At 40.7% G+C, this 18089-nt stretch overlaps 1 protein-coding gene across 12 annotated transcripts in view; it reads right to left on the bottom strand.

The window, feature by feature from the left end:
* Positions 1–16653, bottom strand: part of epha3 (eph receptor A3) — a 102692-nt gene extending 86039 nt beyond the window's left edge. For all 12 annotated transcript variants that reach the window (XM_034236886.1, XM_034236889.1, XM_034236896.1 and 9 more), the window contains exons 1-2: positions 16504–16653; positions 8517–8581 (exon numbers count right to left, since the gene is read on the bottom strand). In XM_034236886.1, the coding sequence (XP_034092777.1) occupies positions 8517–8581; positions 16504–16594 (156 nt within the window). In that variant the 5' untranslated portion in view covers positions 16595–16653. The remainder of the gene's footprint in view (positions 1–8516; positions 8582–16503) is intronic.
* Positions 16654–18089: the final 1436 nt, after the last annotated feature.

Here is an 18089-nt window from a genome sequence, read left to right as displayed (position 1 = left end):
GAGCGATGATGAATGGGCAAACACCTGAAACACTGGGCTCATTGTGGTTAAATGACAGTCATTAGAACGAATGGACCTTAATGTGTAAATGGATGCTTTTTCTATTTTTTTCCGTGAAAATTCAGAATGAATGTATGCCGGAATGCTTTTCTTCTGAGAGAGGGAGAAAGAGAAAGGCTTTCTGGGTAAGTGAAACTGAATTATCGCTCCTTTCACACAAGCATTAATGGAAACATAAACCCACACACACATATACATTAACATAGGGCTCATGTGAAGTGTTTAAAGTGCCGTAGCAGGCGGACACAGCAGGTGCTTTCAGCCTGAACACAGAAATTAATGACGGGCTAAGAAAGTCTAGGTTCTCCATTACATGTTTGTGTGTGTGTATGTATGTGTGTGTGTGTGTGTGTGTGTGTGTGTGTGTGTGTGTGTGTGTGTGTGTGTGTGTGTGTGTGTGTGTGTGTGTGTGTGTGTGTGTGTGTGTGTGTGTGTGTGTGTGACGTGGTGTGTGTGTGTGTGTGTGTGTGTGTGTGTGTATGTGTGTGTGTGTGTGTGTTGGTGTGTGTGTGTGTATGTGTGTGTGTGTGTGTAGCACATCTATGAGTGTGAGGCGTTCAAGAGGCTCTCAGTCTGAAGGATGGCCACTTGCTTTTCATCTCACAGTAAAGTTAATGAAACACCCTTGAAAGAGAGAATGGAGAAGTAGAGGAAGTAAAAGAGATAGAGCTGGGAGAAAGCAATAGGGAGAAGGAGGGTGAGACAAAGTGAGACACAAATCGAGGGGAGGGATTCCATTGGTGTTTAGTCTCCCCCGTCATGCTTTTCTTGGCGTCACCTCATTCATCAGTGTAGTCCAAGCTCTCTGTAGCTCTAACAATAACAGGGGGGTCTAAAATAAAGGAGATGAAGCTAATCTTAACATTTCACCTCAATTTACTCATGAGTTTAATAGCTTGACGCAACATGTATGCAGACATAATGATGTGATGACGTGAGAAGAGATTTGGTGAAAGAAAGACCCTGACACAACCTGAAGGGGCGGGAGGAGAAGTGCTGCCACTATGATTAGTGATTGTGTTGACATTATGTTTGATAAGACAATGTACTTACATGAACTAAATGAAAAGATAACATCCTAATCTGCTTCAGCTTCACATTTATAATGTCTGTCTTGGTTAAACAATGTCTCCCTGCTGGGACTGAAAGCAGCACAACCATGAATCTAGTTGTTTTGTGCAGAGGTGATGTGTGACTGGTTTAAAATATCATACATCTAAATGTATACATCTAATAAGTACTCAATAAAGAAATGTCTATTTTCGCCCCAAACTCACAAACTTTTCTTAACCCTAACTAAAGTGCTTCTAAGCCTAACCCTAACCCTAACCTAAACCTTGGTAATACCTTTAAACTCTCAGCTTTACTTTTAAAGAAACACTTTAGATCTTCTGCTACTGTTCCACATGCCAGCTGCACTGCAGAGAATGTCTTGGTCTGAATGGTAAAAACGGCACAGAAGATAGTGGGAACTGTTGCCCCCCACACTTGGACACGGTGTGTGCTAACCGTCAACACAAAAAGGCCCAACCCACCCAGCTCACAGTCTGTTTGTACCCATGGCCCTAGGGTGAATATACAGAGCCATCAAAGCCTGAACAAAAATGGCTAAATAACAGCTTTTGAGGATTGTAAATATTAACACAGAGTCCACAACCCCCAAATGGTTAAATCTAAATCATAGTGCTTTACCATTTTATCATTATCATAATATGTTGTGTATTTTTCAATTTCTGCTACCCAGTCAGCAAAGTGTCTTATGTCTGCTCAAAAGGAAGCAACCCTTACTCCAACAATTCAACGTTCCAATACAACTAAACTGCATTCTCAAATTCATTTTTATCTTGGGTTAGAGTGGCAGTTTTAAAGACTTGGTTAACTTTTGTAAATTGAAACAAAACTAAACGAAAATGCAAAAAATACTTGATTATGTTAAGTCCACAGAACTACTTTATTTAGAAAGAAGATAATGAAAATAAGTCATGTTATTAAGAAAAATGAGTTACGGTTGTGTTGTTGTTTCACACAGGGCATGAACATCAACACTTTGACAATGCAGTTTTGTTGTAGGAACATATTGTTTAGTACATCAGGCAACACTGGTGCCAAAGTATTGCACTTTGACCACAGCACTTACTTAAAAGTGAACATATCCAGGCAACTCTCCAAAATGTAATACTCTGGAATGTCCACCCTTGCTTCCCCATTTATTAGAAAAAAAATCACTGCTATATTTAATTTGCCTAGTTTGATTTTCCTTTACCCTAAAAAGTGAGCTACTCTGGCAAAATTGGTTTCTAACGGAACAAGTGGCCTGAGGGTGGAGGCCACAGTGTGTGTGCATTACTGTCTATACTGTATGTCTGTATCGACTGGAAAAGTGTGTGTGTGTGTGTGTGTGTGTGTGTGTGTGTGTGTGTGTGTGTGTGTGTGTGTGTGTGTGTGTGTGTGTGTGTGTGTGTGTGTGTGTGTGTGTGTTTTTTGAACATGAACTATGTTTCACAGGCCGTCCCGAGTATGAACATGTTGTGTGCATCTGTGCATCTGTGTTTCTGCATGGATTGGTGTGTGTGTATGTGCATAATACCCAAGCAGATGTCTGTGAGAGCTGCAGGATTTATGTCTTATCCCTTCATGTACTTTCATGTCCAGCAATATGATGCGAACTGGGCTAAATCTAAAGTGACTGCGAGTGATTGCTCTCTGCTTTTAAGCTGTCTTTGGCAGGGGTCTGAAGTTTGCCGAACCCCAAACACACACGGTTCAAAATCAAACCCAGGTGTTTGTATGCGTCTTCACGTATGTATGCGTGTGTGTTAGGCATGCTATATCCTATTCCAGAGAAGATGACTTGACTTGAACAAGTCTCTGGCAAAGTAAATCAGACCTCCGCTATGATGTGAGGATGCCACTCTGGAGGATAGCATCTATTTCATGCAGCTATCCTCTTCCCAATCATATCATACAACATTACATCATAAGAATGAACAACCCTGAATCACTTCCCTGGGTGTGTTAGTTAAGACTTGTTTTCTGTCCTTTACTTGACAAGGAGGATAAAGGAGTGTGGAATAAACAAAGAATATCTCAACATTATAATCCAGATCCAGAACAAATATCATGTTGGAGAGTTCTCGACGAACTGTAGGGGTATCAATTGTATATATGTATATTACAGTAGATTCAAGGTTTACCATGTTCTGTGCACATTGGGGAATTGGAAAACATGTTGGACTGCTCAGCAAAACGCCTGATTACTTGATGACAATTGGCCTCACACAGGAAGTTATATTTGAACCTTTCATTTATGTTCATATCCAGGATTTGTTCCTATTTGATCTCTTGGATTCACGTATACTCTCATTTTTACCTACCCCTACAGTATGTGAGAGAAAATGGTAAGACTGGTCGAGAACACTCTTACCGAAATTAAAATAAATAAAAATAAAAATAATTTGACAGTTGAAACATTTCACTAACACGATAAAACACAAATATCATGGTATCACATTTGGATTTGTATATGTTTTAGTTATTGTAATGATTGCATTATTACGTTTGTTGGCTAAATAAATTGTTTAGATCAATAATTGTTGTTCCCAAAATATCTACTTTGTTTGGGCATGTGCAAGCATAGTTGCACACTGCAAAACACATGCCCTTAGATGGGTTTAGGGATTTGTACGAGCAAATTTGGGTAGTCAAAATCATTTGGTGGATCTGTATTTGACTTCTCTCATCTCAAATTAAAATCCAGAGGCAAAATGTTTTGCATTACAACTTTTCGTCACCAGAGGCAATTCCCGATGTGAATCTGTGAAAGAGTTTATGTGTTTACCAGCATAAATAAATGTCTAAAGCCAGTGTGTTCTCTTCGTAACTCTCCTCTCCATGCCCTCTAATTGATATATAACAGCACGAGGACCCTACACCAGTCCTGTTGACCTCTGACCCCGAACCCTGATGGTCACCGTCGGGGCGTAGTTTGGTGTGATCCTGCCACTGGTTTCTCTGATCTATGCTGTAGGTAAGTAAAGCAGCTAAAGGGACAGTAAAATGGAGTGTTGTAACCTGATCTGTTCATATCATTACAACAGGCACGTCTCAGAGGCACCAAGTCAGCACACCAGTTCACCCACTTCAAAGACACACAGGTCAACAGGAGTTAATGGGCCAGTATATTGACCAGTATAGGTTAATGATGCATTTTACCAAGACTAGTCATATTTAAGGAAGATTGCAATTGGGTGTCCTATTCTCTAAGGTTTAAAAGTTAGCTATATTTTTAAAGAGGGTGTCAGTAGGTTTGGTTAAATCCTTATCAAAATGTTTTTGTTCTTACTGGACTCTATTCTAGCAATTGTCATCTGTTAGCAAGTTGTTTGGGATGGGAATGAGGGCCAAATAAATATTCAAACAATAATTTGTATAGAAGTAAGCTCTGGGTTGGAAAATAATTTGTTTTATTAATATAGAAAATATGTTTATATTGTTTTATTTTAATGAATGTGAGTTTTTCAGAATATATTACACTACTTAATATTATTAAATAGTTGAGATTGTTGTCCTTCTTTTGGACATTGAGATACTATATGGGGCTTTAAAATAAAATATTGGCAGAAGCAGTCTCCATATAAAGTGTATTTACAAGTGTCCATTAAAAAAGCTACAGCTGGAGAGGGGTACATCAAAAAAACTGTAGGGGCCAACAAGTGTGCAGCTCTTGGGCTCCTTAAAGGTCAGTGGGGTCACTGGCACGACAACTGTGGCATATCTGTCAGAGGACATTTCATCAGCCGGCCTTACAAAAGGAACACTGAACGCACACGTCATTCCTCTTATTATTGTTTTTGAAAAAGGCGTCAAGCTTGCATCACTAATCCTTGTCTATGCTTTGCTCAAGGACACATCAGCAACAATACATAATTCTGGAAACAACACATTCCAAAGAACCTTTGCCTTTTTGTAGTTTGTTTGTGCTTTTTAGTTATGCTGAGGTCTCATATTTTTTTGTTAGGGGGAATATCAACGCATTTCTGGTACCAACAGGTGTATTTGATACAATTCCAATGTGTTGTCATGCTGTAGACTTTACGTCAATCAACATTTTTGCATCAGCTGGTCTTACCAGGAAGAAAAGTAACTACTAATACACTTTAAACTTCACCCTCGTCTTCCTCCTCTATGGTCCCTTGCCCTCCCTACTAATCCTCGTTTATGGAAGGGCTTTTCTCTGTACTCTCTCTGTCTGGGGGGCAGGGGATGCGTTTTATGCTGGTCAGGCTGATTTCCAAGATGGGGTAGCAGCGGTGTATGGGGGGTTTTAAGAGCCCATGGGTGACTAAAGAAGTTGAAACAGAAATCTGTACTCTGACAGCACACTTAAACACAGAAAGCTGCCTGACTGAAGTGGTGGACATAGTCCACAATATAAAAAGCCATGCTATTATATTGTGTATGGGCCCCCCACTCTCCTCTTCCAGCCCTTAGAATTGGAATGGTAGATGTGAATGTCTATGTTAAATATGTCTTATTATTGCTGACAGATTACACAGAGTTCACACAGTGCGACTGCTGGCTTTTTTCTATGGATGTCAATCAATTTTATGAAGACACAAAAGCTCAGTCGATGCCATTATTACTTTACTTATAAAGTAAATTGACAATCCAAGAGGCTAATCAAATGACTTGATCCAATGGGACATTCAAATGCCTTGTTCCAAGTGGACAACAAATGACTTGATCAAATGAAGCCAATCAATTAGCTGAATCCAAAGGGACAATCAAATGGCTCCATCCAATGGGCCAATCAAGTTGCTCATTCCAATGGGCCAACCAAATGACTGGATCCAATGGGCCAATCAAATAATGTAATACAAATGGCTAATACAAATGATAAATCCAACTCAATAATACAATTGTTGATCCATCTGGCCTATCAAATCAGGCGATCCAAAAAAGTCCAATGCAATCATATCACTCAATAAAATGAGCCAATCAAATAGTTAAATCCAGACAAACTGAAGCCTATATGGAAGATTTTATAGTCTTATTCAACATTAAAATGTTTTCTTACAAGGATGGCAGTGAGCAAACCAAACTGCACATTGTGAATTATGACTAAGCCACCAGAGCTTTGGAAGTCTATTCCTCCTATTGGTTCCTATTAAAATTGACTTGACTTTGTTTTGGCCCAATAATTATATTTGGTATGCACAGCCCGTGTCTGGGGTGTTGGTTTGTTGCTGAAGAATGCTCTCAAAGAACACAAGAATGTAATCTCTAACACTCTTTAGTCTTGTGAAATACTAAGCCCCCTGGACACTTCTCAGCAATCAGCCTGCCTCCCAGACAGATAACGGTATGTGGATCACACACACTCCACACACAGACACACACTTACACACACACTTACACTTACACACACACACACACAAACACAAACAGACACACACACACACACACACACACACACACACACACACACACACGCACACACACACACACAACTTGTCAGTCTGCTTGTGGCCCTGGAGTGAACAACCTGGGGAAGCTAAGCTCTTAATTTGTTCTGACCGGAGCACGGTGTGTCTCGGTAGGCCAATAGCTGCGGCCTCTCCATCAATGTGAATGAGTGTTTTGGGTGTGTGTGTGTGTGTGTGTGGTGTGTGTGTGTATGTGTGTGTGTGTGTGTGTGTGTGTGTGGTGTGTGTGTGAGGGCTCAGTGCCACTGCCACATTATGAGAAATCATTTGTGAGCAGCAGTCTCCCAGGGCAGGCTGCTTATCGGAGTGCAAGTCAGTGGATGACGTGAGTAATTACAGATGATTCACCTTGAGGACTTGATCATCAGCAATATCTCTCGCTCATCCTTTGCTGTCCTTACCTCTTCTCTTCCTCTCTCTCTCTCCCTCTTTCTGATCCTCTCCTATCCCCTCTCTTTCTGGAGTCATTCTCATTTAAGGCTGACATTAGCTTCTATTCTTGCCGCATTTTCATGAACTGTATAACCACACGCTTTGCATCTGAACTCATTCAAAGCAAATCACTTGAAATAAAGCAGAGCTCACTGTGAACACTGCAAAACCTCCGCCACACATTCCTACGTCAGTGCTGGATCAAGTCCTCGATATTGGTATACGGATATTCCTACCCGTGAATAGCTTCTATCAGCACAACATCAATCACTCTCCTTTCAAATAGTCACGCTATTGTTTTGTAGCCTGCAATTGTTTTCTGAATAAATAACTTTAAAGAGCACGCTGTTTTTTTGTTCTTCTATAAGGTCCTTTTTTTCCTGTGGTTCAAACAGAAACGGTACCAGCACTGTATACGGCCGAGGGAAACATGGTTTTGGCAGCTCCACGGAACAAATGACTGGATTACCTTAAGCCACTGCCAAGGAGTAATTCTAACACTTAATAAAGGAAAAAAAACTAGGAAGTGTGTGTGTGTGTGTGTGTGTGTGTGTGTGTGTGTGTGTGTGTGTGTGTGTGTGTGTGTGTGTGTGTGTGTGTGTGTGTGTGTGTGTGTGTGTGTGTGTGTGTGTGTGTGTGTGTGTGTGTGTGTGTGTGTGTGTGTCAGTGGGTCAGCCCTAAGGCACAGTAGTCTAACTAGCTAGGCAAATAAACACTGAGGGAGAGCCCATTGGAGGGGGTAGCAGAGAGAAGAGGGGCTGATAGATGAGAATGCAGAGATTTTTTTTCAAATGTTTGGAACTTTGTTTCTGCAACATTGCTAGCTGTTTAAAAAAAAAAAAAAAAGCTGTACAATTCTCACATGTTATTGTATTGGTTTGTTGCGGTATTTCAACACCAAAATATATACATTATAGTGAATACAAAAATATAATTGTATCAACGCATGACACTGACAAACTTGTAAAATGTGTGTTTAAATGAACTGTGTTACAGCATGTGTGACGGACAGAATGAGGCTGTGCGTGTTGTGTAGAACAAATGGATTAACAAGTGAAATCCCAACAATGGCACCACTGTTTGTACATGCAACACAAGTCAAATGATATCAGTTGTTGATGTTATATTCACTTAAAAGGGACTTATCTACATTCTTGTGTGGATGCTTTGATGTCTACAACCTCAAATCTGTTAATGCCTTAATCTTATTTAAAACACACGCACACTCAAGCACACCAACACAGAGTACATTTTCCCTTAAGCATCTTGACCATATGGCGAGCCCCGAATGATTAACCCTTTAACCTAAGAGACGGAGAATGGACAGAAAAATGTCTAAAGAAAAGTGGGTTAATCTGCACTTAGCTCATTGGGTCAACATAACATAATGAGAACCACAGGAGTTTGAAAATCCGGATTTCATGTGGTGTGACGTTGAATCCAACATCCAGTACGTGTTGGTGGATCTGCCCCCCCCCCCCCCAAATGTAAGCATGTTCAGAAATGATGTGGGTTGATGTAGAGACAGAGGATACTCACCCCATGCAGTGGGTAGGAAATCCATCCCAACTCCCCTTGGCTTGCTTTAGAGTCTAACAGGTTGACTGTGAAGAAGAAGAGGAAGAGAAAACATGAATGTCTAGTCCTTGTTAGCCCCAATTAGTCTTCTTCTATTCCCACAGGGGGGATCACCAACGAACATTGATCATGACTTTATTGACGCAGCTGCCACACACACACATGCGCCACCCATATCACATGCTAGAGAAAATGTAGCGGCTTTCTTGTGAAGAATCGAAGCGGAGGTTTCCTGGCTACAACACAGATATCCTGAAGTAACATTGAACTGAAGTAGAGACATTTTTGAAAATACAAAACCATTATTTTTATTGTATTTGTCTTACAGTTTTAAACCAGTTTATTCTAAGCACACACACACACACACACCACACACACACACACACACACACCCACACACACACACACACACACACACACACACACACACACACACACACACACACACACACACACACACACACGCACCCCAATGGTGATTGGACTGTTACCAGGTAAAGCAAAACTTCATCAATTTCCGATGCAATCGCCAGTTTCCAAGGTGGTCAGAAATGCGATTGGTCATACTGAAAACAAAGTATAACTCAATTTATAATGAAAGGAAATACGAGTCCCACCTATAATTCATTCACATCAAACCGAAACCAAGATGGAAAGAAGGAAATATGTTTCTAAGAGATGAAACATGACAAATCCGAAGCTTTTAAAGCGTGATGAAGCAAGTTAAGGCTTTGGGTTTCTTGTGGTGAACATTTGGTGAATATGCCAACGTAAAAGCATGATATGATTTAGGGTGAGGAATTGTTTGGGGGTAATTTAGATTATGTTTACCAACCCTTTATATACAATGGCTAAAACAACTCTAACATAGATAGTCTTCCTCAAGAATAGAATTAATGAGGAACAAGATTTTCTATTTTTAGTATGTTCACATGGCAGTGGTGTGAATTATTGTCATTGTATACAACTGTCAGTAGTGTTATATGGAGAGCGGAATGTAAATGCATCATTGTGCTGTATGGATTCCCCAAGTTAGAAGAAAAACTGCATATTATCCCCAGATACTGTTTGGGATCATCATAAAACAGAAGCTAAATGTAGAATACAGAAACTGTTTATACTGCTACAAAAAACTAGTGGAAGTAATTTGGAAATATTCATAATAAATCAATTCTATGTTGAGTTTTGATTGTTATTTTTTGTCATTATTTCTGCCAAACAGAAGCCAGACAAAATGTATATGATGCCTTGCTTTAGTTTGACATCAACAAATAAACTAGTAGGCGGAATTGTAAAAAATGTATACCATAAAGATATTCTGTTTATTTTTTTAATGTTTTCCTAAAAGCCTGTTTTCTGGTGCAAATTGTTAAAGGGTATGCTAAAGTGATTCATGTTTATTTACTATACCATATTTTTTTTGTAATCACTATAAAAAACACAAATGTCCATGTCAGTGGGATTAATAACATGCACACCGAGTGACCTGCATGCAAAAGCAGAATATAAATAACCCGCCACAGTAAACAGATGGTAAAACAATATAGTTCCACCATTCCAAAGGTCTCTTCCTTTAAGCTTGAGCCTGAAACTGACTCAGCCCCTTCCTCATCCTGCTGAGAGCAACTCAGTCCTCAGCTCAACACACACAAACAAGTATACACTTACACACACTTACCCAAGCGAGTGCATACACACACAACAAAGTGAAGCAGCAGTGCAGTCAGGCCCTGCAGCTGTAACTCTATTCGCTGTAAAATATGAGGAATTCAATCTCCCTGTACTCTCCCATTCAAAGCTTCACTATGCAGGAGCGTACATATCTCCAAAGACAGCTAAAGAGAGTGTTTGTGGGTCATGAAGGATTCCTGTTGTACTGGGAAAACTATTTCAGTCCAACAAAATGAACTCCCTCACAGCAACAACAACTACAATTCCAGAGAAAAGTGAATTTGCCAGTCCAAGCAATTGTTGTTTCACACTAGAACAAGGGGTGAGATAGAAATCCACATTTTCTTCAGGCAAGTCTGATAACTATCAGCCAGTGTGGCAATAAAAGAGCCAGAAAGGGAAAGCGGAGAAAGGAAGACACACACACACACACACACACACGCACACACACACACACACACACACACACACACACACACACACACACACACACACACACACACACACACACACACACACACACACTCACACACACACACACACACACACACACACACACCACACACACACACACACTCACACACACACACACACACACACACACACACACACACACACACACACACACCACACACACACAGGGAGACTTATTATCAAATTCCAGACTGAGAAACCTTCTGAATTGAAGCTCACCTGAGCTGAATCCATGCTGAGCCACTCAGCCAGTTGAGTGGCAGTAGACACGTTCCTATTAGAGTCTAATGAAGCTATCTGTTCAAGTCAGATAATAGCAGCTCAGCATCCAGGGCCATTGCTTCCAATTTACATTTCTCAACGAGCCGAGCCTACCACTCAAATTGAGCCGAGCGGGGGAATTTGAGAGCAGAAAATTAGACGGCTCTCATATCGCAGGAGGAAAAAAAGCCCCCTCCAGCTGCACTTGGCTGGGGAAATCAGCACCCACACCCACACTCATACACATTCATAAATGCATGCATAAACACTGCTACACAGTCACTAAAATCACAAAAAACACACCAAGGGATGCGCCCCATCCAGGAAACTAGAGCAGTTAACACACAATAAAACACATTAATGTGTGCTAAGATACCAAATAGAAGAACCAGCTTCCACTCACAATAAAAAAATGACATAAAAACACACAAATACACATTGACTGTAAGTATATACTACGTCTGATGCTCACCAAAACACATTTCCCCGCACATGCTCACATATAGAAGGCACAAAATAAGAGCATAAAAACAGTCTTTCTCACTTTCGCTCTCTCGCACACACACACACACACACACACACACACACACAACACACACACACACACACACACACACAAACACACACACACACACACACACACACACACACACACACACACACACACACACACATACACACATACACAGTCGGTTAGCAAGCTAGCGTCAGCCAAGCCCCTGCCCCATCAGGGAGTGCTTCTGAACGGGAACTAGGAGTATTAATAGCAAACTGAGCCAGCCTGTCTGGGAGGGAGCACAACATCACAGAGGTAGAAACAGGTGAATCAATACACAGACTCATACCCATAGGCCAATAACATTAAGACGCCCACACACACAAAAACTGACCCTGATAAACCCTTAAGTATGAGAAGACTCCATGCCACAGGCAGCTAAAATGTCCTGAGAGGTTTTATAAATTGATGGGAATGCATGCTGTATACTGTATCACCCAGCCAGTAAATATAATGAGCACCTTGCAAATAGATTAAGAGACACGTCACGTAGCTATGCCATTTTTTCCAATTGCTAGTGACCTACTATCGCTTGGCATAGCATATGTTGAAATATTAACAGGAAACATTGGAGCAAAGATCTACAGGGTGCCTATTTTGATGTCTATGTTCTCATAATTTAACAGCGAAGTTAACCATTAATGGGTAGCAGATACTTGAATTCAATACACCCTCACCTCCAGTAAAATATGATGATATGAAAAAAAAGGGGAAAAAACAATTCACAGCAGATGGAAATGTAATCCTCAGCCACAGCACAGACACAATTAAAATGTGGGATGAGCGGAAGAAGAAGCTGTCAGTCAGAGACGCTGGGCTAGAATCAACACATGGCTTGATCAGTAAAGCGGAGAGCCTTCCATATGGACTAAGTCACTCCACTCAGAATAGATGGGGGCTAAAAAACTTGCATGCATATGTTTGAGTAATATCGCCCCTGTAGCTGTGAACAAAGTGTTGAGGGCTGCAGCCTGGCTGTGTGCAGGTTGGCAGGCCGCAGTGCAGGGAAAGCAAGGCGACTTGTGTCTGTGTTAAAGGGTGAAGTGTTCACCTCCCATTATGAATTATTCAAGGGTAGAGTCTCTCTGTCTGATGTAGCTGCTGCTGCTGCTCGCCCAACCCCTCTGCCCCCATTCCCCTTTCTTTCTTTCGTTCTTTCTTTGTATCTGTCTTTCCTTCTTTCTATTTATCTATCTTTCTTGCTTCTATACACCTATACCTTCTCACATACATGCATTAAAACACATAGACTTCAAGACTCAAATAAGGGCATAGGCTACAGAACCTCTGCACACATTCTGTATAACCTAATATCTCTACAAATAAGCTTAAAAAACAGAAACACAAACCTTCTTTTGTGTCTAAACGTGAAGCCTGAAATAGATGCTGTTAAACTGAAGATGACACTCTCCATCATCAGCTCAATGTTTGGCAAACAAATACAGGGATATACTGTAGAAGACATGGTTTATTTTTAAAGGAGGGGCATGTGTAAGCACATTTCCAGCACCTCTGAAAGGTGCCATCGCTCACGATAGCCCATCCGTCCCAGCGGAGCTGCAGCGCCGGGCTCTCCGGGCCAAGGCTCCCTACAGCCGGCTAAAAATACCCGAGGCCTCCCGACGCCCCGCAGCGGGCCAACATCACACCACTAAGGCACGCAAAGGGAACTCGCTGCACCACAGCTAAGGAAGTTCACAACGTTATTTATTTATTTTTTCGATTAAATATCGGGGAACATTTTTTCAGATAATATCTGATATGTCAAATGTGCCCCAAAGTTCTAGCTAATGCACCCGCGCCAACAAATGATATTCTCAGGGATTTCCTCTGCATTTCCTTCAACACTCCCCCAAAGTTTTACGATCTTAACGACCTCATGAAAGGCAAACAGATTATTTTTTTAAAAAAATGTTGGTGAAGGCACGGTGCCAAGAGCGAGCACGATATTGCAAGATAGGCTACATAACTAGACCTCTATAGGTTGCTAATAAATTGGAAAGGAAATAATAAAATAATTAAACGAATTCCCCAGCATCCCGTTCACAGATGAGGTTTGTTTCCATTTAATGTATTTTTCTTTACTTGTTATGTTAAATGATTAAAGTATTCCAAGTTAGGTCTCTGAAAAGTCTCATTGAGTCCAAGTTGAAAAATGACGGTCGTTAATTGATTTTCTAAATTAGTGATATAAATTAAATAAAGGCTACAGATGTCATTTACACAAGATTTTTTTTATGATTATCGATGTTCAAGTTTGTAAACAGTCCTCCTTCGTAACTCTGAAAACTCCTGATCCGCTGCGCGTTACAGGCAAGATTAAATGAAATCCATTATACTTTTTATTTTCACTCGTGTGAACACTGACGTAGGATTTCGAGCCAGTCGTCTAAATATGAATATTTAAAAAATAATTATTAGGCTACTATAAAAAGAAGAATATGCACACTCCATGGCACGTTTAGTGACTTTAAAGTGCATTTTAGAAAGTAGTGAATCAATCCAAAATCTGGTATACGGTGGTGGTGAAAGTTCTATTTGTTACTGTGTTCCATGAGGATAATGTGGCCCAGCTCAGAAAGTGTATAACTTTATGATCTTCTTTATGATTGCTTGCTTCAGTGAAGACAACGGCGATAGATCTGACCTGTGATTGAGGCTGGAAAGTGGAGCATAATCAGATTTATAGAGCGGGATGATCCATTTGCAACAACACTGTTAAACAGTTCAACCCTATGATAAGCAGCCTTTATCTTTGTACAGGGTCAATATTTGCGGTGTAGCAGTCTGTATTCATTTATAGGCTACAATATGGAGGCGCAGTGGCTCGATACTGACACTCTCTGGCAGATTTACGTCGTAAGGAAGGTGCATTGAATTACCTGATATGGTACTTTCTAAGTTTAAAGCTAGCAATTTTACGTTTTAATAACTTGCAAACTGTTAGTTTTCTTTTGTTTTGGTCTGTATAATAAGTTTTCTCCACTCTCTCTTTCCCTCTCTCTCTCTTTCTCTTTCTCACACACACGCACACACACACACACACACACACACACACTCACACACACACACACACACACACACACACACACACACACACACACACACACACACACACACACACACACACACACACACACACACACCGGCAGAGTGTATATTTTCTCAGGGGTGATGTGTATTTTATGTGGTTGTGTTTCTTTGTTCAGTGCTGGAGTCGCTGCTACTATATCCATCAGCTTTATACCTCATTAAACTATACTTACACCTAACTAACTGTAAGAAACCAAAGCTATCTCGGGGTAAAGCAAGTTCACAGAACAGATTGTCTGTAGGCCAGCTGACCTTGACATGGTCACTTCAACTGAATTGAACACACTTTTTTCAAGATTTCCAATGCTTCAGTCTATAGAATCTTACATGAAATGTAGCCTACTGATATCTTCCATTCACATTTACGCGAGCAGATGCTTTTTTATAACGTGGCAAACAAGGATAGAAGTGTAAGCAAGGCATTTTTCTTACGTCAGATTAACATACAACAAACATTTTCGTTGAGAAGACGTAATTATGTTTACGTTTAAACTTCGAATTGATTATAAACTAACTCAAATGTCGATGGTTTATTTGGCTAAGGAGCATGTTTTGGATAACTTTCCCTTTCTATAAGACAAAGATTGCTCTTCTGACCTACAGTCTAAAACTTTACAAACGTATTGTAGCTACAGACACCAGAGTTACTCATATTCTTATAGGGACATGGTTCAGTACCTTCATTTAATTAGAGAAGCGTAGATTACGCCTATAAGGTTCATTCAGATTCATTTAATTATGTTGGTCTCAACGATTGAATCACTTTGTATCGTCCAAACTGATTAACTGATTTCAAATAAGGACGAGATATGCATTCATGTCAGGGAGGATTGTATTTATTCGTTTTATATTATCCTTTACAGGGAATAATTAAATGCAGTCCTTTAGACAGCTTGACCCACATCTTCCCCAAAACTATGTTCCTCCCTCCCTGTGGGCAGTTTTAACCTTTACAGGACTCAGGACACCTCCGTGTGCCATTCCTTTTTACTTTGACCCGGGTACAAAACACACCATGACAAGTATGCAGGGCAGGGCGTGAAAGTAGCAATGTAAAGAAGTAAAAAGTAGAAGAAAGTGGAGCAAATAAAGAAAGAGACCGGTTGGCTTGTTTTCTCCGCAGTTTCACGTGTGTGGAGAAGCGGCTGCTGAAACTAAAGCGGTCTGTCTTGTTGTGGGTTTAAAAATATTGCCACATGCTTAGAATCACCGAAACTTGCAATGGGAATAGAATAAATTAAGTCGTGTTTATGTAACCTCTGATTCAAATATAATTCCAAACACAGTTATAACACCACTTCTAACGACATACGGTTTACATAGCAGCCCGCGAGTCAACTATCTTGGATGTATTCAGGTAAAATACGTAAAAACAGACATCCACGTTTTTACGCACAATGCGATTGAGCTCATCTTCTATGCATTGCCTTTAAATCGGCGAGACTGATAGCGGAACTGGGGCGTCCACCCCAAATGGATTATTGGCTAAAACAGACCAACGTGCACCTCAAACGGAAACGGAGTTTCTTTCGGTGTCTACGCTTCATAATAACTCTGCGATGTTCGCTGTCTCGCCATCGCTCAGTTCACTCATCCACATTTAAACAACTAGTAACCCCCGTGCGCGTGATTATCCGTATCCAGGCTTCACCGTCTGCCTTGTTAATATCTACTTTTATGTTTATTATCTAATTATTGTCTACTAGTGTTTACAACCTGGCTCTCCGTGAAACCTCGGTCACCCCCATGCGCTTTCTCTCATCTTGTTATTGTTATCAGTATAATTTGGACAGTTGAAGTTCGCGTTGAGCGCACGGTCTGGCCGCGATGTGTGCCGTATATAGCGCACCAATTTGGACACACGTAAACACCGCAGACTGAGAGCTGACTTACCTTCATTAGGAGCGTAGATGGCGGCACACGTAATAACGCAGGACAATAAAAGAGGTAAAATGAAAAGGAGTGATCGCGGATTGCAATCCATGGCGGCGGATCAGAGGTACATAACTCCATGAAGCCACTGACTGATCTGAGAGCGTCTCCTCTCCACGCAGCTTTCTCCCTCTCCCATGCTCCGGCTCCCTCCTTTTCCGCTGGGTCCTACAGAGTCTGACAGACAGCAAAAACACAGCGCTCAAGTTCACCACAGGTCACTTTAGATCCTCTACCCACGGGCGTCTTCCTGACAAATTCAGTTATTCAGCATTTTCTTTCAGCCTGAGTCAAAGCAAAAGTGTAATTTGATTCACTAAAATCGAGTGCAGGGACTTGGTAGAAGGAGGACTATTTCTGGGAATAAGAGGGTAACACCATATATTCCTGTGACGTGAAATCCCATTTACCAATAAATATTTCCAGTCAGTATTTTTTTTTTTAATGTCAAACTGGAAGTTAGTTAAAAATAAAATTAGCTTTGACTAAGAGTAGAAAATATGTGCCAGATTATCACATCAGAGTATCACCTTGGCTTTATTTGGCCCAACTTCAAATATAGCAGCTCCTTCCAGGAAACACAAGCCTTTATTAGAAGTGAGTGTAAATCAGGTTTACTTAACAGCCAATAAGAAATTATGTTTTAAACAAGTCTTCGGGACAGTCAATAAGAACCTGATATTTTTAATAAAAAAGCCAAAGGTGGCCTGCAATTTTGAATCCTACACAGGGAACATCTTGGTTTTATTTTAGACTATGGAGGTAACCAATATTGAACACTTGCTTTACATCAATAAACTGGAACAGCCAGCAGAATCCTTTAATCCAGACTTTGAATTCAACAACGGGGACTAGTTTTTAAACTTATCGTGGAACGAATAGAACCCAGTTGTTTGTTTTGTTCTGTCACAAGTGATGCATATTATACAACAGTGAATTTCTTGGAGAGGCAAACATCTCCAAGCATTATGTGTTGTTCATGTTACAGGGTGTGCATTGAAAAAAATCACACATTTCAGTCATGAATGATTAACTTAATGTTTGTTCCAAAACATCAGTTTTCATGACACATTTAAGATGTTTATGTAAAAGAAAACACACTTGCATTAATGTGGATATATAATTTCCCCATGTTTCCAAAGGTGTATTCATCATGGTATGAAAGATCACATAATTTGCTTGCATTTGGGTGTAGTGTGTGCATTTTTCTGAGAGGGCCATTAGGGGCCCCCGACACCACAATACTTGATCCACACTGAAAGGCTGGGGTGGCAGTGTAACGCCGGGGCCCTCGCTGAGATGCCAGCTGTTGTGGTGGGGGGTTGGAGACTGGAGGTTGGGAAGGCATCTGACGTATGGGAAAAGTTAAAAGCACACAGCACACCCAAGCCAACGACACAGCTACACTTGGATTTGCAGAAACGGCTACCAATTACTTTCTAATTCCCTCAATGTAATTTACGTGGGCTGCAGCAGGAGGTCACAGTCAGGGATACAAAATAAATGTCAACAAATTCATCCTTGAATAGCAACATATTTCATATTGT

This window comes from Gymnodraco acuticeps, unplaced genomic scaffold (genome assembly GCF_902827175.1).
Source record: "Gymnodraco acuticeps unplaced genomic scaffold, fGymAcu1.1, whole genome shotgun sequence".
Taxonomy (NCBI): domain Eukaryota; kingdom Metazoa; phylum Chordata; class Actinopteri; order Perciformes; family Bathydraconidae; genus Gymnodraco; species Gymnodraco acuticeps.
Note: the sequence above shows the minus strand (reverse complement) of the source record. Positions and strands in the feature narration are given on the sequence as shown.